We start from the raw sequence: 24,086 nt of genomic DNA, 5'->3' as shown, positions 1-24,086 counted from the left end.
AAAAAAAAAATTTAAAAAAAAAAAAAAAAAAAAAAAAAAAAAAAAAAAAGAACTAAATCATTTTCAAGAGACCATATCAGGCAATTGATAGTATGCCTAGCAACTCAGACAGGACAGAAAATAGCTTAAGAGAACTCTGTGCCACTTCTAATATGCCATCCGCTTCTAACTCAGAGTTCCTAAGAGAATTCTCAGCATGTACCATCCTCTGCCATCTTCCCTTTCTTTGACGCGGCATCCTACAGCAAGCTGAGACATTCTGCCAATCATAGCCAAAGCACTGAGGACACTTTCTGTACATGCACTCGCATATAAGCCTTACACATATGTTCTATGTGCATAACTTCACTGATACCTGTGGGACAACACTCACTGTCTTGGCATCCTGGATGTAGCATACCTGCTTTAATAGTGTGTAGTTGGACCCATCCATGCTGATTTTTCTTATCTCCTGCTGATCAGCAAGAATTAAGAAGGGTTCTTCTTCTAAAAGTAAAGAGAAGATTGTATTAGACGTGCACACTTACGGCTTCCTGTTCACTCTTTCCTCAGTTCAGTTTTTAGCAGTGTAAATGACCATACAGCACTTTTCTGAGTAATAGTAGCCAAAGTGCTCAGGACAGCCATATTCTGTAGAGAGAGTATGCACACACAAACAGGCAAACCAGGGAATATGAATAATTGAACATGTATCTTTCACACCCTCTGTACCCTCAGACATTTGATAATGTATTTGGTATTAGAAAATACCTACTACTATATGTACTTGAAGAGCATTTCAGAAAATGATAATGTATTGCTGTGTTAGAAGCCATAGTATAGTCAAATATTCAGATAGTCAGAAAATTAACTGTTTCTAAGTTCCAAATTTTGAGATTAAAAAAAAATTGACACTTTTTATTATTTTCATTTTTAATCTTTTGTACATTGTCAATTCTTTTACAAATGCTTGGTTGACATGCCTTACCATCTTACAGATTTTCAAAGTTACAAAGGTTCATGACAAAGACAAAGAACAAAATATTCAGTATATTATGAGATTTTGGTGTTATCGTTGCTGTTGTTGATGCTCTGTGTGGCATTGCCTGTCCTGGATTCACTGTGTAGGCCAGAAAAACCTGTAGAGATCCACCTGCCTCTGCCTCCCTGTGTGCTGGAATTACATGCATGTGCTGCCACACCTGGCAAGATTTTTTTTTTTTTAATTTTTAACTTGGTACACTGGTTTCCATTTAGAAGTAATTTTTTTTTAAAGAAAAGCAGTTCAAAAGTTTTGTACATACATTGAATAAATACTTACATAAAGTCAATATAGCTCTTTGATTTTATGATATTTAAAAACTAAGAGGAATAGTTTCTCTCCGTGACACTTGCCCCACATTAACATCCGTATATTGCTCTGTAGTACATCTTGAAGTCAGGGATAGTGATAGGTCCAGAAGTTCTCTTTGTGTTATTTATTTTTTTAATTAATTTATTTTTTTATTAAATACAATTTATTCGTTTTTGTATCCAAGCTATAGCCCCCTCCCTTACCCCCTTCCCAATCCCGCCCTCCCTCGCTCATCTCTTCCTGTGCCTCTCTTCACATCTACTGATAGAGGAGGTCCTCCTCCCCTTCTTTCTGACCTTAGCCTATCAGGTCTCAACAGGACTGGCTGTATTGTCTTCCTCTGCAGCTGGTAAGGCTTGCCCAATCCCCCCCTCAGGGGGAGGTAACCAAAGAGCAAGCCACTGAGTTCATGTCAGAGACAGTCCCTGTTCCCATTACTAGGGTACCCACTTGGATACTGAGTTGCCGTGGGCTACATCTGTGCAGGGCTTCTAGGTTATCTCCATGAATGGTCCTTGTTGGAGAATCTGTCTCAGAAAAAAACCCTGGGCCCAGATATTTAGGTTCTGTTGCTCTCCTTGTTGAGCTCCTGTCCCCTCTAGGTCTTTCAATCGCCTCCTTCTTTTCTAAGATTCCCTACACTCTGCCCAAAGTTTGGTTGAGTCTCAGCATCTGCTGTGATACACTGCTGGGTAGAGTCATTCAAAGGCCCTCTGTGGTAGTCTCCTGTCCTGTTTCCTGTTTTCTCCTTCTTCCAATGTCCATCCTCTTTGTCTTTCTGAGTGAGGATTGATCATCTTACCCAGGATCCTCATTCTTGCTTAGCTTCTTTAGGTATACAGATTTTAGTATGTTTATCCTATATTTTATTTCTAATACCCACTGATAAGTGTGTCTTTCTGGTTCTGGGATACCTCACTCAGGATCACATTTGCTCAATCATGTTCATAGCTGCTTTATTCCTAATAGCCAGAATCTGAAAACAACCTAGATGTCCCTCAGTGGAGAAATGGATACAGAGAGAATGGTATATTTACACAATGGAATACTACTCAGAAATTAAAAACAAGGAAATCATGAAATTTGCAGACAAATGGTGGGACCTAGAAAAGACTGTCCTGAGTGAGGTATCCCAGAAGTTCTTTTATTGTACAGAATTGTTTTAATATATCCTGGGTATTTTATTTTTATGTATGTAGTTCATGGTTTCTCTTTCAAGGTCTGTAAAGAATTGTGTTAGAATTTGGATGGTAATTATGCAGAATCTGTAGATGACTTTTGATTAGATGGCCATTTTTACTATGTTAATCCTACTGATCATGAACATGGGAGATCTGTTAGTATTTTGGAACACAACCTGTTCCTGTGTTACCCAGCAACCTATGATGTCATCATGTGTCACCAGCCAGGTGGCCACACCTGGACGGCATGGTTACCTTGCCCCTTAAAGGGCTAACCCCAACACATGGTCTCTCTCTTACACTCTTTCTTTCCCTCTCTTACTCTCTCTTACTTCTCTCTATTACCCTCTTACTCTTTCTCTCTCTGTCTCTCTCTCTTGGGGCACCCCATCCCCTTTCCCTTTTTTTTTTCTCTCTCTCTCTGACCTGCTCCCCCTTCTCTCCTAATAAATCTCTCACAGAGAATATCGGTTGACTCCTGCTTCTTCTTAATTTTTAACAAGATCTTTCCTTCTTCTAAAATTTTCTTTATTTCTTCAAAGACAGGATGTTCTTGTCATGCAGGTCTTTTACTTGCTTGGTTAGAGTTACACAAAGATGATTTATATTATTTGTGGCTATTGTGAAAGGAATTGCTTCCATAATTTGTTTCTCAGCCCATTAATATCTTTTGTAGAAAAAGGAGCTACTGATCTTTTTGAGTTAATTTTGTATCCAACCACTTTGCAAAAGGTGTTTATCAGCTGTAGTTCTCTGGTAGAATTTTGGTGTCACTTATATATACTATCATATCATCTGTGAATAGTAATACTTTGACTTCTGTCTTTCCAATTTGTATCCCCTTGATCTCCATTAGTTATCTTTTATTCTTCTGGCTCAAGTACTATATTAAATAGATGCAGAGAGAGTGGGCACTCTTGTCATGTCCTTGATTTTAGTGGGACTGCTTTAAGTTTCTCTCCATTAAACTTGATGTTAGCAATTGGCTTTCTTTATATTGCCGTTATTGTGTTTAATTGTGTGCCTTGTATCTCGATCTCTCCAAGAATTGAAACCATGAAGGGCTGTTAGATTTTGTTAAGGCTTTTCAGCATCTAATGAGATTGTCACATTTTTTTTTTCTTTCAGTTTGTTTATATGGTGGATTATGTTGACGGATTTTCATATGTTGAACCCTGCCTGCATCCTTGGAATGAAGCCTACTTAATGAGGGTAGAGGATATTTTTGATCTGTTCTTAGATTCAGTCTGTGACTACTTTAGCAATTTTGCATTAATGTTCATAAGAGAGATTGGTCTGAAGTTCTCTTTTGTGGAGAGCTCTTTCTATGCCAGGCTGCTTTGTTATTTTCAGCACAAAAACATGTTTTCACCCTGGTCTTCACCTGGAGCTGGAGCTAAGCAGGATGTTTTGCAAGTTCCTTCCTTTTGTTCCTGTGAAATCACACAGACAGGTGGTCAAGGTAAACAAGTTTGACCTCGCAATGAACCCCTTCATTGCATTGAGGTCATTTGCTCTGACTGAAGAAAAGGTATTGTGGAATAAACCAGGTACAAAGGTTTCTACTCGCAGCCCTCTCAGCGTATAGTGTGTTATTATTTTTTTTTTTTAATTTTCTTTCAATCCTCACTCCCCACTCAGCAACTGTTTGACTCTGCCAGCAAGCTCCAGCACCTTTCTTTGTTGGGTTTTTGTGTGGTTTAGGTATCATGGTGACTAACCTCATAGAATGAGTTTGTCAATGTTCTTCTGTTTCTTTTTCTTTTTTTTTTTGGTTGGAAGATTTTAATGATTTAATAACTACTTCTATTTCCTTAGGAGTTATAGGTCTATTTTAATTGTTTATCTGGTATTTATTCAACGTTGGTAAGTGTTATCTATCAAGAAAATCATCCATTTCATGTAGATTTTTTTTAATTTTGTAGCATAGAGGTTTTTGAAGTAAGATCTAATGATTCTTTGGATTTCCTTTATGTCTGTTGTTATGCACACCTTTTTATATCTGATTTTGTTAATTTGGATACTCTACAGTTTAGTTAGTTTGGTTTAGCATTTGTCTATCTTGTTGAATTTTTTCAAAGAACCAGCTCATGATTTTGTTGATTCTTTGTATTGTTCTTTTTGTTTTTATTTTATTGATTATAGCCATGAGTTTGATTATTTCCAGTCATTTACTCCTCTTGGATGTGTTTGCTTCTGTTTGTACTAGAGCTTTTAGGTGTGCTTTTAAACTGCTAGCTTGGGATCTCTCCAATTTCTTTAAGAAACCACTTAGTGCTGTAACTTTCCTCTTAGCACTGCTTTACTTGTGTCCCATAAGTTTGGATATGTTGTGCCTCCATTTTCATTGAATTCTAGAAAGTCTTTAATTTCTTTCTTTACTTCCTCCCTGACCCAGCAGTCATTGAGTAGCAAGTTGTTCAGTTTCCATGAGTTTGTAGAGTTTGGTTGTTTTCTGTTGTAAATGCAGTCCAGCTTTAATCCATGGTTGTCTGATAGAATACAAGGTGTTATTTCAGTTTTCTTGTATTTGTCAAGGTTTGCTTTGTGTATGTAGTCAGCTTTGAAGAAGGTTTCATGATGTGCTAAGAAAAAGATGTATATTTGTGTTTGCATAGAAAGTTCTGTAAATATCTGTTAGGTCCAATTGATACGTAATATCGCTTACTTTCATTATTTCTGTTTAGTTTCTGTCTCAGTAACTTGTCCATTGCTGAGAAAGGGGTGTTGCATTCTCCTACTACTAATGTGTGGGGTTTGGTGTGTGGGTGCTCTTGCCTTTGGAACATATATATTCAGAATTGAGATATCATCTTGGAATTTCTGGAGGTATCACCAACCCAGATTACAAGTTGTACTATAAGCCAATAGTAATAAAAACTGCATGGTATTGGAATAAAAAATGGCAGGGTGATCAACGGAATCAAATCAAAGACCCAGAAATAAACCCACACACTTGATTATTTTTTTTAAAAAAAGAAGCCAAAACCATACAATAGAAAAGAGAAAGCATCTTCAACAAATAGTTCTCATCTAACTGGATGTCTGTCCATAGAAGAATGCAAATAGATCTATATTTATCACCCAGCACAAAATTCAAGTCCAACTGAATCAAAGACTTCATTCTAAAACTTGGTACACTAAATCTATTAGAAGAAAAAGTAGGGGGAAGTCTTGAACTCATGGGCATAGGTGACAACTTCCTGAACATAACGCTAACAGCTCAGGCTCTAACATCATCGATTAATAAATGATACCTCATGATACTGAAAAGCTTTTGTAAAGCAAAAGACACTGTCATCAGAACAAAACAACAGCCTACAGATTGGGAAAAGATCTTTACTAACCCTACATCTGGCAGAGGGCTAATATATAAAATATATAAAGATCTCAAGACATTAAACACCAAGAAATGTAATAACCCAATTAAAAAATGGGGCACAGAGCTAAACCAAGAATTCTTAACAGAGGAGCATATAATGGCTGAGAAGCATTTTGTCATCAGTGAAATACAAATCAAAATGACTCTGAGATTCAATCTTACACCTGTCAGAATGGCTAAGATCAAAAACTTAAATGACAGCACATGCTCATGAGGATGTGGAGAAAGGGGAGCAGTTTTCTATTTCTAGTGAGAGTGCAAACTTGTACAACCACTTTGGAAATCAATTTGGCACTTTCTTAGAAATGTGGGAATAGATTTACCTCAAGCCCCATTTATACAACTTTTTATCATGTACGCAAAAGATGCTCCACCATACTACAAGGACATTTGTTCAACTATGTTCATAGAAGCTTTATTCATAATAGACACAAACTGGAAAAACTCAAGTAAAAAAGAAAAACAAACAAAACATAGTACATTTACACAATGTAATACTACTCAGCTATTGAGAACAAAAACATCATTCCATTTGTAGGCAAATGGATGTAACTAGAAAAGATCACACTGACTGAGTGAGGTAAACCAGACCCAGAAAAACATGCATGGTATGTATTCATTTATAAGTGGACACTAGCCATAATGTACAGGTTAACCATGCTTTAATCCATAGATCTGAAGAAGCCAAGCAGGGCCCAAGGGATGGTCCCCAAATCTCACTGAAAAGAGGAAACAAAATGGACATTTGAAGTAGATAGAGGAAGGGAGCTGTGTAGGAGAAGGGGGGGAAGGTGGCAGGGGTGAGGATCTGGTGTGGAAAGAACTGAAAAGTGGGAGGAAAAAAGAGCGGAGGACCAGAAGAGATAATGGAGGTGGCTGAGAGAGCATCTCTGTGACAAGTCAGGCTCCTAGCTATGACTCATGCCCTCCTGCCAGCGGGTTGTATGGAGTCTGAGGTTGCTACCTCCTGTAGCCAGTTGGGACTTATAGTGGAGGGAAGGGGACACCAACCCACCCATAAAACCATCAACCCAAATTTTGTCCTGATTATAAGGAATGTAGGGATAAAGATGGAACAGAGACTGGGGGAATGGCAAACCTAGACATCCTACACAGAGGTAGCAGATATGTGGCAAGGATATCATGTGGTTCCGCTAATAATGGGAGTAGTGGCTGTCTCTGACTCTGTTGCCTGCCTTAGGATCTCTTTTCCCCTAGTTGAGCTGCTTTGTCTAGTCTCAGTGGGAGAGGATGCACTTGGTCCTGCTGTGAGTTGAGGTCCCAGGGGTAGGGTTGGTGCTCCTTGGGCTCCCCTTTTCTGAAAGGAAATAGAGGTGGAATTTGGGGGATGGAGATGCAAGGACAGGACTGGGTGGAGAATGGGGAGAGGGCTATTATCAGGCTCTAAAGTGATGAAATTAAAAAAAATCGCATATTTCTTGTTTCATTTTGATGTGTGTGATTGCTCCCTAATTTACAAAATTATAGGCCTTGCTTTATTAAAACGAGACTGCTTTAACTAAACAGAAGTTTACAATTTTCTAAATAGCTAAATTGTTGAACTAATGGCAAATAGTGGGATTTATTGTTCTTACTACCATTACTAGCCTATGGTTCTCTGTGGCATGCATGTATGCATAACCGCAAGTGATGCAAGTAAATAAGAAAAACAATCAAAATAATGTCACAGTTCTGTCTCTCAGACTTGGCAACCATGTGATAATAATCTGCGACACAGAGAAAGCATGCTGGGCATAGTTATGTTATGTGCATACATCCTCAACTTCTCAAAATCTCTTACTACTTCACAAGACAATGATGCAAACTTCTCTTAGAGTAGAACTTGTGCATGTGTGGTGTATATAATGTCACAGTAACAGATTCCAATCCTGAAGGAAGAATTTTGACTCCTCAGACGAAGGAACAAGGAGTATATTCAATAAAAATGAGTATAAAATTCAGTATCCATTCATATAACTGAGCTTGGATCATGGGCAAATTCAGTTCTATACCTGAGAGTGATCTGCAGCCATTTTGGTTATTGGGCTGTATTTCATAGCCTTCTGCACAGCGGCATTTGTAGGTTCCATATGTATTGATGCATTGCTGACTACAGGGGAAGCCTGAAGAACATTCATCAATGTCTACACATGTTTTACCATCATCCTTCAGTTGAAACCCAGGCCAGCATTTGCACTGGAAAAAGAAAAATGAGAATCATCAATTGATATCACTGTCAATGTCTGTTGTTATTGGTTATCTCTTTAGCAAGCTCACACTAGAAAGACACTTAAATATATGATGGAGAGTTATCCTGTCTTCTCTCAATTAACCTTAGTAAAATTACATATATTGATTGTGTAAAGTTAAATAACACATGACCTTCTGAACCTGGAAATATTAGAAGTGCATTTATACCACTAACACCCAACAGCTAAGAAGCAACATGGCAAAACCCACACCTAAGCCTGTAGATTCTTCTATTGTTTGGATGATCTCTTTTCTAAAAAATGTTTCTTATAATATACTTACATCATTTACCCCTTCCTTTACCTCTCTCCAAACCCTTCTATATAACTATCTCTACTCTTTTTTTCATATTAATGGTCTTTTTCATTAACTGTTTTTACATACATATTTATTTAGGAATACATAGGAATATTTCTAAATATACAAACATAGAAATGCAAATAAAAACAATCTGAATAACATGTCATATGAATAACATATGACAATTCTTACTGTGGAACTAAAACTATACTTGGCAGATTATTATTTATTATTATTGTTTTGTTGTTGAACTTTGTTTGTTCTGTGTTCTTTAAATAAAAGAATTTGTAGATTTTGAGAATGGAGTTGAAAAGCAAATGTTTTAAACTGCCGAAAAGAAACTTATATAGCTGTCTATTATAAGCGTTTTGTTACATTCATCATTGATTTGAGAAGGAAAGATGGAAGAGCTTTTTATCTATTAGGAAACCTATCAGGTTACACATACTCAGAATACTAATTCATAATTTTAATATAAAAATACTCACAGACCAACAAAGAGGTAATATTAACCAATTGATGGGCTCAGAAGCTAGATAAATACATATCCTGAGTATTTTAATAAAGAATAAATTCCCTAAGTCAGTGGTTCTCAATCTCCCTAATGCTGTGACCCTTTTCCTCATGTTATGGTGATCTCCAACCATAAAATTATTTTTCCTGCTACTTCAAAACTGAATTTTACTACTGTTATGAGTCATAATATAAATATCTGTATTTTTCAATGGTCTTCAGCATTCCCTGTGAAAGGGTTGATCTCATCCCAAAGGGCTCATGATCCACATGTTGAGAACCACTGCTCTAAAGCCTGAGAACATCTAGCTTTCACAGTTTCTATCAACATTTACTCATAAGACTCAACAATAGGATGCATTGTTTAGACCTCTAGAACCCACTTGCAATCTAGGAAATACACCAAAACCAATAGTCTGATTTCACAGTCTCCTCTGGATATCTAGATTGAAACACTGTGAAGTCCATTAGTAAAACTCATCTTGTAGCCTGAACTAATAATCCAAGAGTAGCCATGTAGACTTTGTAGGTGATGTTCACAAATGACACTGCACTGTGCATTTAAAAATATGTGCAATGGAAAATACTGGCTATGGGAGGAGACTTAGTTCTTGCCTGTTGCATAAGCAAACAGGACCCTAGTTTAGATCCCCAATATCCATGTAAGAACAAATTGAGAACTGGGTTCAGAGAGAGACCTTGTTGCAAAGATAAGGTAGACCATGATCAAGGAAAACATCTAGCATTGACATCCTACCTACATGAACACTGACATACATGATTAAACAGACAGACAGATTTCACATGCATGTACCCACAGGCATGGACACACAAAAAAAGAGCTAAATTTCTTGTGGAATTCAATTCACAACTTCATTTTTATACTCTTTCTGATTTATTTATTTATGTTTTATTTCTTATTAAAATTTATTCACTTTGTACCCCAGGTTAGCCCCAGAGTTATAAAGAAAAAAAGAAGAAAGTTCATCAAATGAAAAATGTTATCACAACTAAGTACTAGATGTTAAATCACATGACAGTGTGGTCAAGAAGCCAGAATATGACTATTCAACACAAAGTGATATTGAATCAAAGTGCTTTTTAAACCAAGTGAATCGTTCTGTACAATGGCTGCAGGACTTTCAGAGCATCTCTAGCTAAATGAGGTCCCTGAAGTCATTGTGGTTGCCAGTGTTAGGCTGACAGTGGCATTTATCATATATATATGACTTCAACAAATCCAACTTAAGAGAAGTAATTTAGCAACAGTAAATACATATATATATATACACACACACTATAAGGTTTGTAGTAAATGTTTACACTTTTTGAAAGGATATAATTTCAAATAGTTTTCTCTTCCGTTCAGTAACTTTTTAAATTTTCTTTTTATGTATCATTCCTGAACCATTACAATGCATCTGTATTTTCTAGTAGGTTAATTTGCAACCTTAAAAAAATTAAAGGTTAATTTCATTTCTACATATTACAAAAATGATCACAAAATTACTTGAAATATTTATCAAAATATTGTGAATATTCTAGTCATCTTATGTGTTCATCATTTGGAATTATTCCACATTTCAATTTATGACACATTGATTAGGATGGTGGAAACCAGAGAGACACAGTATACAAAATCTTCTTACTATTTTCAAAAATGTATTTTACAGCTATACAGGATTTTTTTTTTTTTACAAATATCTATTCCTTTACTTCTGCTATATAATCAGAACATTGTCATAACAGAAGCATACGACAATTTATTTTTATGATCTAGCTGATGTTCATATTTAGTCAACTATAACTCCTTCAATTTTTATTTATGTGTACGTGTGTACATGAGAGTGCGCCGTGTGTACATATGTGTGCCCGTATATGCATAAGTTGAGGTGAGAGTATCTCATTCAGAGACTAGTCTCTTACGCTCTAACTACTTTATGCTGAGTAGCCACTGAAATGCCAGCAGCTTCCTGGCTCTGCCCCTAATGATGACACAGGTGTGCAGTGCCATGTTTTATATGTATACATATTTTATATATATTTTATATGTATACTGAGGATTTGAACTCATCTATTTCTGTCTTTTTTCTTTCATAGCAAATGTTCTTAACCACTGATACAACCTTTCAGCTCGCAAGTCACTTTTTAATAATTCTACTTATCATATTTGTATAATGACAAATGTGTAAATTGTTCATTAACCCTACTGTGTTTTTTCTTTTTCTTATTTTGACTTTTTAAAAGACTTATTTCATTTTTCCTTCATTTTCTTTTTTTATTAATTTATTATTTATTACAATTCATTCACTTTGTATCCCTGCTGTAGCCCCCTCCTTCATCTCCTCCCAGTCCTACCCACCATCCCTCCTCTACTATCTGATCCTAGCCTATCAGTTTTCATCAGTACTGGCTGCATTTTTCATTGAAGAATCTGAGGGATGATTTCCTATAATGTTGTGCTGATATTACATCAAGAAATAAGTTACCAGTTTATTTATTTACTTATAAGAAAGAAACTCTTATAACATATTATTCCCAGAAAATACAGGAATTCTTTTGTATAGACAGCTCTTTCATTCATATAGACATAAGCCCATCTCTCTCTCTTTATGTGTATATGTATATATATATATATATATATATACACATATATGTGTGTATATATTTGTATATATGATATCTGTATATGTATGTATATATCTGTATGTGTGTGTATATACAGAGAGATAATAGATTATAGATAGGTGACAGATGATAGATAGATACATAGATGTATAAAATATATACAGTATTTGGGAAGTTTTAAATATTTTATTCATTATTCTGAACTTAAAGTTTTACTCATTTTGTTTCCTATAAGTTTTATTTTACTGATTAATCTTAATTTCTATACATATGCATTTAATTTATAATTTAAATTAAAATGTATAAAATTTAATTAATAATAATTTAGAGCAATTCTTTAGGCTTCATATACTATTTCAAAATGACATTAGTGTATTTCAACCATAATTTTCACCTCCTTATCTAGTACATTCAGAAAAGGCAAACTAAAAATGACATATAAATGTTTTTAACTGCCAAGTATTGCATGATGAGGGATATTAAGATAGTACAATATGGTCCAACATGGTCCTCCATGTGAAATATTCTCCTTCCTACAGGCTGTGCTGCTGTGTGCTAAGATTTCCTCATACTAAGCATTTTAATTTAAAAATCTCATTTTATATCATGCACAAATTATCCAAAGATCATTTTTATCATACATTGTACCCCTTTTTGTTATGGCATTAATTACATTAGATTGAATTAATCAATTAATTGAATTAATTGTAAACAACAAATACAGAGATCTACTTTTAAGTTTGTCACATAGTATATATATTCATGTGATACTCAACAATTATTAATTAAGCTATGATTTCTAGCATTAACTAGTGTTTAAAATAATTCTATAAAACCTTTTTGTATATTCAAAAGACATTTCTGCAGATGCTGAGACTCATAACCAAACCTTCGGCAGAGTGAAGGGAATAATATGAAAGAAGGGAGAGTTAGTATGACCTAGAGGGGACAGGAGCTCCACAAGGACCAAATATATCAGGGCACAGGGGTTTCATATGAGACTGTTTCTTCAACCAAGGACCATGCATGGATATAACCTAAAACTCCTGCCCAGATGTAGCCCATGGTAGCTCAGTATCCAAATGGGTTCCCTAGTAAGGGGGACAAGAATTATTCCTGACATGAACTCAATGACTGGTTCATTGCTCCCCAACCCCACCCCACCGAGGGAGGAGCAAGCTTGCTAGGCCACAGATAAGGATATTGCAGCCATTCCTGAAGATACCTGATAAGCTAGAGTCAGATGGAAGGAAAGAGGGAGGAGGTTATGGCTGGGATACAAGTGAATGACCTGTGATTAAAATAAAAGTAAATGAATAAATAAAAATAATTTTCAAAAATTCTGTATTGATGTATAAATCAGAAAAAATAGGTTTCTGCTCTCTTGGCTTATAAAAATTTGCTACAAGAGTTGATTATTAGCCACACACTCTATTTTCAAGTGCTGTCCTTACACATTTGCTGTGCTACTACTTTCTTCTTCTGGTACAGTGCTCACACATATAAGCCTAATTACCTCTTCTTATTGTATTATTATCATTATTTTTTTCACATTTGCCTTTTTCTTTTTTTATTTAACTTTTATTAATTACACTTTATTCATTTTGTATCCCCCCATAAGCCCCTCCCTCCTCCCTTCCCAGCCTCACCCTCCCCCCTCCTTTCTACATGCATGCCCCTCCCCATGTCCACTGATTGGGGAGGTCCTCCTCTCCTTCTCTCTGATCTTAGTCTATCAGTCCTCATCAGAAGTGGCTGCATTGTCAGGGTTCTAGGTTATCTCCAGTCCTTGGTTTATTACAGTTTATTTACTTTGTATCATGGCTGTGGCCTCCTCCCTCACCTCCCTCATCCAATCCTACCCTTCCTCCCTCTTCTCTCCCTATGCCCCTTCCCTACTTCACTGATAGGAGAGGACCTCCTCCCCTTCCATCTGACACTAGCCTATCAGGTCTCTTCACGAGTGGCTGCATTGTCTTCCTCTGTGGGCTGATAAGTCTGTGCCCACCAGGAAGAGGTGATCAGAGAGCCTGTCACTGAGTTCATGCCAGAGACAGCCTCTGCTCCCCTTACCAGGGACCCCACTTGGAAACTGAGTCTTTGGGCTACATATGAGAAGGTGTTTTAGGTCCTTTCCATGTATGGTCCTTGGCTGGGGTATCAGTCTTTGCAGGATCCTCAGGGCCCAGTTTTTGTTTTTGTTTTTGTTGTTTTGTTTTGTTTTTCCCTCTGTTGGCCTCCTTTTGGAGGTCCTGTCTCCTCCAGGTCTTTGCATCTCCCCCCTCTTTCACAAAATTCCATGTCCTCTGCTCAAAGTACCTCTTAATACAAAATAAGGTCTAATCCTTTTTTGAAAAATACAGCTTTCGTAGTATTTCTGTTTCTTCACTTTAATTTCTTTTCTGAGCTAGGGAGTCAACCTAATGTCTTGCAACAGTTAAGCAGAAACTCTGCTAACGGTCCTCCACTATCAGTAGACTGGGGAAGGGGTATGGGAGTAGATGACGGAGGAAGGGAGGGCGGGATTGGGAGGGAACAAGAGTGGGGTTACAGCTGGGATACAAAGTGAATAAATTGTAATAAATGAAAATTATATTAAAAAAAGATGAAAAAAAGAGTTTTATCTTCAGACATAGGTTTTCTTTTTTTATCTTTATTTTTCTACCAGGGGTAATGATTGCTGATATCCCTGGGATACATGTACACACACTTATACACACACACACACACACACACACTCATCTCTATTTATATTTTTTTATTTTATATCATGTAAAATTATATGATATGTATTGATATATGTATATTTATCTTTATTGGTAACGATTAGGTGACATATAGGTATATTATATAACCTTTACCATTAGAGTTAAATAATCATAACATCAGAGACTCACAGATTAAAAATAGACAATTGGCTATTAGACTGAATTTGCATTTTTCAGAAATACCTCTTCATAGACTGTTATAGCAGGAAGGAAAAACAGCCTGGTATCTTCATGCTGGACACATCTTTTCTCCCAGGTCTTCTTTACAGAGTGTACACAGTCCCTGCTGAACCACCGCTGATGTATAAAACTTCTTGTTCTCAAAAATGTCAAAGTATGACTCAGCCTTTGAGACTACACAAGCCTGATGTGTTTCTTATTCTGATAATTTACAAATATTTCCCCTCAAATATATGTGCCCCTCACCCTTATTTTTCTATATGTATATTTCTTATGTGTGAGCGTCTTTTGCCTGCATGTACTCATTGTATCTGTATGTGTGTCAGATACTCATGGAGGACAAAAGAGTTTGTTGGATATCATTAAACTGGAGTTACAGACTGTTGTGACCTACCATTTGGGTACTGGGAATTGAACCTAGTCTTCTGCAAAATTATATTTCTGAGTGTAGATAAATTTACTTGTTAAGATTATTTCGGAGGCTGATACTCCAACCAAGGACCATGCATGGAGATAACCTAGAAATACTGCACAGATGTAGCCCATCTTGGACACAGCTCAGTGTCCAAGTGGGTTCAAAAGGAACAGGGCTGTCACTGACATGAACTCAGTGGCTGGCTCTCTGATCACAGCTCCCTGAGAGGGGAGCAGCTTTACCAGGTCACAGAGAAGAACAAGGGAGCCAGTCCTGATGAGACCTGATAAGCTAGGATCAGATGGAAGGGGAGGAGGTCCTCCCATAACAGTGGACTAAGGGAGAGGCATGGGAGGAGAAAAGGGATGAAGGGTGTTATTGGGAGGAGATGAAGGAGATACAAAATGAATGAACTGTAATAAATAAAAAATTAATTAATTAAAAAATATTATTTTTAACAAAGTACCATATCCATAAGTGTTCACAATTCTCAAGATGAGCCGTATTGGTACAGAACTTAGTAGAACAAGCTCTATATCCAGTGATATATCTAATTTGCTATGGGCTGCCTCTTTATAGAAGAAATAGCCTATTGCCAATTCACCTCAAGCCAATGTCTGGTTAAAACAAAAATAAAACAGTAGTTTTCAAGTCAGTTACTATCTTTTTTTTTTTTATGTGATCTGGCAAACTGTGCCATGGACCTTACAGACATTGAAAGCAGTGTTCTAGCAAATGAATTAGAGCCTCAGGCTACAAATGAATTCCTCTTAATGGAGTTTCCCAATCAATTATGAATTTTAATAATACTGGGACAGTAATGTTATAATACATCCATGATGTTAAAGACTATTTCTGTTGATCATTTTCCCCAATGAATCATGCTCTTCTTGAAAACTGTACTAGTAAAGAGCCATTAATTAATTAAGAATTAAGTGCACTGTGCAGATCTGAGATTCTAATGGTTCATGATCTCTAGATTCTCCCTTTATGCTTTAGGATAATGTTGTAGTTTTTATTTTAAAAAGAATAATCACTAGCCACAATGATGTTAAGGAGGAAGAAAATGAGAACTTATAGTGTTGAATGTACACCTTACATTTATTTTCTTTTCACTGTCTCTAAACTCTTCCCCTTCTCTTATTCCGAAAGTTTTGACATTTTTTATTCCTAAGTATACTCTTATAACTCTAATATATACATCATTATCTTTTTCTTGGGTAGAAATCCTTCTGTAAATCCCTTTACCTAGAAAAATTACAATGCTTTTCAAGTTTTAAGGTCATACTGGAAATGAAGTTTTTATTGTATCATTTTCTGACATTTCATATGATTTGCTATTTTTGATGAGTGCCTACCTTGTAACTGACTGGCAAATCCTGACAATCTTGAGAACAGCCACTGATTTTCTTACTCAGACATTCATTTATGTGGCAGTTTCTTTCATCTGAGCCGTCACCGCAGTCATCCCTATTGTCACAAAGACCACCGCTGGGAATGCACCTGCCATTTTTGCACATAAAAAATGAACTGTTGCATGAATGTTCTGGAAAAAGAAAATAAAACATATGGAATATAAAAGGCATGCCTTTGTATGCCACTGTTCTAGAAAACACTTACAATATGATAACTAGTATGTCAAAAATTACAGGGAGTAAATGTACATACAAGGTGCTGCAAAGATTGGTCTCAGGTTTTATAAACAATGGTCTCAGGAAGCCAAGGGCAAACAGTCTCATCATGGTTTTTAGCTGCTGAAGACCTAGCTTTCCTATGAAACCAGCATTAATAGAAGCATCTTTAGCAATATTGATGTGTTCTGTCTCATTTGCACTGTGAATAATGAGTTCAAAAGTATAATGATGACTTGACATTTCCCCCAAGCTATAGATCTCTGAGAAATTATTTGTCACTAAAAGCTAAGAAGGTAGAAGAGGTGGATATTGCCAAATTCATATATTCCAAAAAAATATAGCACTGACATTTTTAAGTCAGGGCATAAAAAAGACATTGATGATGAACAATAGTTCTTCAAGTACAGCTTTAGAAAGTTCAGCTTTCATATACCTAAACTGGAATGTTAAATATTACTGCTTATAGTATGTGGTTTTTAACAAAGCTTAGTAACATATACACAATTATAAGGAAAATTTGAGTTTGCACTAAAATACATGAATAAGCGGTCTTTGTTTTAGTGAATTTGCACATAAATTAATTTGATTGTACATGTCTGTGAACATGTACGTATATATATATATAACTTGTTCTTATACTTCTGTTAAAATGATATGTACTGTTATCCAGTATGTGTGAGTAATACAGACTAATGCTATGTAAATCATTTTCAGTATATCATTAGTTAAATAATAATTGATATGTAATAGTTATGCATATTTATGAAATAAATAATATGGTATTCTGATGATATCCTCATTACATTGTAACTTATTTTATATTTTAATTTTTATATAAGCCTATGTAGAGAATTTTCCCCATATAAAGTATCAATGGAAAATACCATGGAAACACATGGCACATACCTATAATTCTAGCATTTAAAAGGTGAGTTCAAGGGAGGAAAAGTTAAACATTGGTCATATTGTTGGCTACACAGTGAGTTTGAATTCTGCCTCAACTGTATAAGAAGTTGCTCTCAAAGCAAAGAAGATGTATTTATGAGGTGAGAAAGTACAGTAATGAGTCATCAAAATGGTTTGGCACAAACTAACCTTAAATATAATCACTAGGTAGAACCGGTAGAAACATTTGTCTGACTCTGCATCTAATTCACTGAATACTTAACCAGACAGTAACCAGAACAAAACTTCACCATCATAACATGGTGGTTTATACTTCTAATTGCAGCACTCAGAAGGCTGAGGCAAGAGAATAACAGATTTGCGGCCAGCCCTGGCTACACAGAGAAGCCCTGTCTCAAAGAAACAAAAATAAAAACATGAGAAGAAAGCTGAAGGTGAGCAGAGTGTAGTACAATGTGGTACCTGCACTCCTGCACTTCGGGTTGATTGGTGCCTCGTCTGATCTGTCAGGACAGTCAAAGTCACCGTCACACTGCCATAGAGTGTTCACTAGGCAGCGGCCATCAGCACAGCGGAACTCTTCCGCACCACACTGCCGGTATCCTAGAGGAGAGAACGTAAGCATTAAACAAGCTCCTATTTTAAAATACTCAACACACTCTCAGTGCACAACACACCTAATCAACCAGGACCAGCCTGGACTTATGTAGAAAATACTGTTCATTAATTTCTTGTACCTCTGGAAAAGAAATGCTTATTGTGTGAAAGCAGAAATAAAGGTAAAATACAACTTAAAAATAAGGTACCAGGTTTCTAGGTAAGGAAAGATGGCTGTAGCAAACAGTCAACTGTGTCTATTCAACAGTTGTCTCCACCTGATCCATTTCTTGTAGGATGTGAAGCAGAATGAATAGTACTTATAACCTATTTCCAGGCTTGTTTGCTTGGTTTGGTGCAATATCAAGACATGGGTAAACTGATTCTGAGATACAGCCACTAGTCTTAGATGTTGTATTGTTATAGTTTTGCTTGGCAAACAATTAGCCAGTGTAAAAAAAATCGTTAACATGAGAAAAAACATCTATTTATAAAATAATGACCACAAAATTTTTAAAACTATCCAATACGCCAGTTTTTAAGGTCATCCCTTCAATGTGCAAGTTCTTAGGGTCATTTATTGAGGCATCATTTGTAAAGGTTAACATCTGTTTGTTTTATTTTAATTATATTTAGATTTGATTTTTAAAATTAGGTTTTAGTATGAAATTTTCATCCTCGTAAATTATAAACAGTCATTTCTAGTAAGGGTTATTTTTTGCTGTTTGCTTATACTTTTTTCTTACTCACTTTACATCCTGATTATAGTTCCCTCCCTCCTCTCCTCCCAATCCCACCCTCCCTTTCTCTTCCCCCTTTCCCTCTCCCCTACTTCTCAGAAAAGGAGAGGCTACCTCCATAACCCACCCCTGAACATCAAGTCTCAGGAAGACTGAGAGCATCCTCTTCCACTGAGGCCTAGAAAGAGCTGATAGAGCTGGGAAATTGTTCTACATTTAGAGGTAGAATTTTATGACTTAATAAAATTCTTGTGGCAAAGACAATTCACAGCACATCTAAATGACAAATTTGTCATACTGCATGGTGACAGTGGAGTCTGCTATTGGATCCTGTTTACAGCTTCTACCTGCAGTAGCATGTTGTCTCTGTTACTCAGGACAAAAACATCCTGCCTAGCCTGATCAGGAGCAAGCCCACTCTCATCCCTTTAGCTCTTGGCTCGACATTTCTGCAAAATTTGTTTCTACACACTAACTTCCAATTAATTAATTAAACATCATTTCTTGTAACATCTCCCTTCTGAAATTCCTCTTAGAGATTAAAAGAAAAGAAAATACTAAGCAAAGGCTGTCAAATTCAAATCTCTCAGGATTCTAACTGATTGGGTTTTTGGCAGCATTTTTGTTGCTCTTGACTGCACACTCTCTTCCTGGTTAAGTATTCATAATCCACTCTCCAGGGCTTTTTTCCCTTATTTTTCAGCCTTCCTGATCCAGTTTACAATACTGTGGGTGAAACTTTGCATTCTAGCTCTAGAATATCGCTTTCCTTAAAAAAATAGATTTTTTTTGTCTATTGATCTCTTGTTTTCATTTTCATTCTGTCTGCCTCTTTTCTTTTTTGTGCTAACTTGAATGTTAATGCTAACAAAAGAATGGGGCTAATCAACACCATTTTTCTGACCTCCAGGACCACAAATTCAAATTCTCAACCACTTTTTACACAGGTTTCCTGCATAAGGAAACCTACCCCTCACTCTACCGTATTCCAAAGCTCACTAGCTGTAATGCCATTCTCCCATTCATGTCATCTAGAAATGCCTTTAGCCTACCTATCCCATGGCTGAATAGCCATGAGTGAGCTCCATCTATTGTGTTTCCTTCCATGCCACAATCCCAATATGGTTCAAATATCCTAGTAAATTCTAAAACAGATTTTATTCATCTTATGCCTCTTCTTTTCCATGACACTATTTCTTCCACTATGGTGAAAGAGATAGTTCTAGGATGTAAATTTTTATATGACATCCCATTTCCCTGCAGTACACATTTTTAATTCTATGACTTAGGGGGCAGAAGCATTGGGATCTCTGGTTTTAATGTTGCCTTATCTACATCACAAATTTTAGGCCATTCACTTATCTCAAAGAAGTAGGAAGGAAAGAAAGAAAGAAAGAAAGAAAGAAAGAAAGAAAGAAAGAACCCATACCAAAAGATTTTATGTTAAATTATGATGTAGCACTTAAAATATTTTGCACGAAAGACAAAAACATGAAAACTGTAAAAATCATGAACAGATTTCTCAGTGATTTCCCTCAAAGACTAAAAATAGAAATGCCACAGAAGGATGAAATATGGCTGTGCGCCCACTTCACACAGAGAACAGAGGGACACCCCTGGGTGGACTGCTCGCTGAGAAGCTGGGGAGCACTGGACCCCTGACAAAGGGAGGTCACATGGGGGCCAGAGGTCCTCAGTTCCAGGAGGTCAGAGAGTTGCACTGAGTTTCCTTCAATGATAGCGGGTGGTACTGACATCCCTAGGCATAGAGAATGTCTTTCCTATGAATTAAAACATAAGTTAATTCATTCTTTGCAACTTAATATTCAGAGAGAATCCAGATTCATGGAAGACTCTAAACTGTGAATTTTGGTATGTAACTAGCTGTACTCAAAAAGTTCTATTCTGGAAGAAATAGATAGACAACACAATACCGAGACACATTTGGTGACCATAATGCTAAATCTGAACAGTAAGTAATGCACGTGTCAACAAAAAAGGCGAAGGAGTATACTAAGTACATGTTTTTGGTATTTTAACTACAACAGTAGAAGTTAAAGTTTCATCTTTTGGGCTTTTTTTTTCTTTTAACTTGTATATCATTGATTAGGTGTAAGATTGGATGAGCCAGTCATGTCTCATTTTCAACAACACAAAGGCCTTTTCCAGATATTTACCAGTTTGGCTGCTGAATGCTCTGAGTTCACAGTAAGAAGAATGTTTTGCAAACAGATCTGTAGCTTTTCAGGACTTGAAGAACTCTCCTACTCCACTGTGTAATACTGAATTCCCTGGCCTTAAAGACATTAATAAATGCCTGTGTTTGTATTTGTTAGTTACGTGTCTTAGAGCCCCTTCAATAGACCTTGAGCTGCTATATCTTATAAATGTTCACTCACCACACTGCAGGAACTCGTCTGAGCCATCTCCGCAGTCATCATCATGGTCACACACAAACTGCTTGGGAATGCACACCTCGTTACGGCACATGAAAGCATTTTCATCACATGTATTATTGGGTGCTAAGAATTTACAAAACATAAAGTTACATGAGAACATATTTCTCTCATGCTTGAAGTTGACAGTTTGAAGCTTTCTCTCTCAATGTGTAGGTACTCAGGAAAAAGGCTATGTATTAGGTAATTGAATAATGTCATACGCATATTAAACTGCAAATAGAAACATTCAGGATTTAAATGTTGATTCAGTGGATAGAAACTGTCAATGCCCATGAGGAACACGGAGGGTGCATCAAGAAGACTAAGAATGGCACTGTTCATAAAAGAAAATTCTTCCAAAATCCTTTAGAAAAGGCTCCTTGCTTTAAGCAACATTAAGATCTACAAGGTAATGAGCCCCACCACAATCCCATTAATGCCATGAAAACTGACCCTTCAAAAGGAATATTGATCCCTCAGGAACAAAGCCCCATGAAAGCAGTACTTCAGAAAGAGCCTAAGTAATGGTTGATCAAATTTGCAATAAGATTCATGCTAAGAAAATCTACTTTGATATTATATTCATAAAAGCACAAGCCTTAACAGCACCTACTGTAGTCAACTGAAAGTTAAGTGGTGGAGTGCCTAGTGTTCGAGGCGTTGTGAACGCTTAAAATCTACGACATGCGATGGTCAAACGCCGGCAGCACAGGTCTCCTAAGTGGCTCTGTCTCCTACATTTTCATGCTTAAGAAACTTTGCACCTTCTTTGCTCCTCTGTTTCTTTCTTTGTTTAATGGAGATAATTAAATCTCTCTGACAATATTTCCATGAGGATAGAAGGTATGTAGAAATGACCTTTCAACTTAGATATTCAACAATTTATAGGTACTCTCAGAATTGCTATTTCTACATTAAGTATGCTTTACAGGTTCCCTAAAACACTTTATGGCATCGCTGACAGTATTGTAATGTAATGACAATAATGTAAATAAAAAGTGCCTTACTACTGAACTGATTAACATATAACAGACATTGAAAACAATAAGCACTGCTGTCCCCATGGAAAATACCTCTTTTATTGTGCTTAAAGATGCAGCAATATGTTCAGTTTTCACAAATCAACACAAGATTCTTGGCATCTTTCCTTGTGATGATCTGACATTCTCTAAGTACATCACTGTGAGACTTGAAATTTTACAAATCGTGTCCCTCATGCTTGTCAGCCCCCTGCCCTGAGCTGGCCCACATCCCATGAAGTAACCTCCACTATCCTCCCGATAATCGTCCGCCTAGAGCCATGAACAGACAAAACAGAAAGGATCTTTGTGTGTGTGCGGCATGTAGTCTAGTAGAATTGACTTTCAGAAAATTCGTTTTGAACTGCTATGTAAAATTCACACAGAAACAGCATGAAGTTCACATATTTTCATGAACACACACCTCAGCGTTGCTAATAACTCGGGTAACTTTGAGCTGTGACAATTTCTTTAACGGAAGTGAAGGACAGCAATCCTGACATGTACATCCTTCTTTAAAATAGAGCAGCAGTAACTTCTTTTCCATTAATACGTTCAGATCACTTGAGTGCAATTTGCTAATGTGTTAGCATAATTTATCGAAGAAAACCCATGAGGCCCACAGGTGCTACCACACCTCCCTTAGCACTGACTCACTACAATAGCAACAGCATGTGTGATCATCTGGATTTCTGAATTAACTCGTAGTCTTTTGTTATTCAGTCCTCAGCGGCAAAATTGACCTTCAGAGAAACACATCAGCTCCAAGATCACAGCTTTGCATATTCTACGATAGGATGAGATGTGAGCGAATAAGGCTGCGCCAAATTATTTATGTTGCGCTTTTATTGCTTTGACATACATGTGTGCCAACAGGCTCCCGTATAATATTTTAAAGAAGTGAAGATTTACATCTTTAAAAAAATTCACGACATTATTATATTTCACTTAATAGACTGTGAATCTGTCAAACAAACCCTTTCTGATAAATTTTCCAGCTCAACAGATCACTAGTTGATCTTTGGCATCTAAATTCACATCGGGGTGTCTTTTTACCTGCCTGATCATACAAAAAAAAAAAAAATTATGTAAACTTTTACTCTTGAGTAACTCCTTGAAGTAATCTTGAGTTAGAAACTTTGTAAATTGTCTGACCTGAAAGGTGCTTTTCTTGATCCTTTTGTTTCATTCAGTCCTATTGAAACTGTCTTTACCAGACCCAGGGGTTAATACCACATCCTTAGAATTGATAGCTGTCCACTGACTGCCTGATCAGTATTTACTTAATATTAGCTATTTTATTTATAGTTTTTAATAGGCTTTCAAAATTAATTTGGAGTAAAGAGTTGTTAAGTAAGAAAACACTAGGCCAACAAACAAGTTGTACATAATGAATTTATGCTATTTGGGGGCTGAAAAATTAAATTTGCAGACAATGAAACAGTTTTAAAGTCGGTGATGTCACTGAGCATTTCTAAGACACTCTGAATGTATAAGTGTTGATAAACTACTGTTATTACAACATCCCACCTGGACCCTTGAGGTCCAAGGATGGGTAAAATGAAATAAAAGTACATTACTCCTCCCCCCAGGATCCTGCAGACTTCTTTGACAGAGAGCTTCAGTCAGTGTTCTTACCACAGCCTGCCGTGGCGAGCTCATCACTGCCATCTGGACAGTCCCTCTCACCGTCACACAACCAATGTCGAGGCACACAGGCATGGGAGCCCTGACAGCTGAACATGTCAGCTGCACAAGTGACAGCACCTTAAACCCAAAAGGAAAGTGGTATTAAGTTCTGT

General features: G+C 36.6%; 1 protein-coding gene across 1 annotated transcript in view; it reads right to left on the bottom strand.

Moving 5' to 3' along the window:
* Lrp1b (LDL receptor related protein 1B) overlaps window positions 1-24,086 on the bottom strand; it is a 2,073,786-nt gene that overhangs the window by 286,107 nt on the left and 1,763,593 nt on the right. Inside the window, exons 51-56 of the mRNA XM_055599725.1 lie at window positions 23,923-24,051; window positions 21,227-21,349; window positions 17,953-18,093; window positions 16,309-16,496; window positions 7,909-8,092; window positions 401-486 (exon numbers count right to left, since the gene is read on the bottom strand). Of these exons, the coding sequence (XP_055455700.1) occupies window positions 401-486; window positions 7,909-8,092; window positions 16,309-16,496; window positions 17,953-18,093; window positions 21,227-21,349; window positions 23,923-24,051 (851 nt within the window). The remainder of the gene's footprint in view (window positions 1-400; window positions 487-7,908; window positions 8,093-16,308; window positions 16,497-17,952; window positions 18,094-21,226; window positions 21,350-23,922; window positions 24,052-24,086) is intronic.

Source organism: Psammomys obesus, unplaced genomic scaffold (assembly GCF_907164565.1).
Source record: "Psammomys obesus unplaced genomic scaffold, mPsaObe1.curated_primary_1811, whole genome shotgun sequence".
Lineage (NCBI taxonomy): Eukaryota > Metazoa > Chordata > Mammalia > Rodentia > Muridae > Psammomys > Psammomys obesus.
The sequence above is the reverse complement of the archived record's forward strand: the minus strand, read 5'-3'. Positions and strand labels throughout refer to the sequence as shown.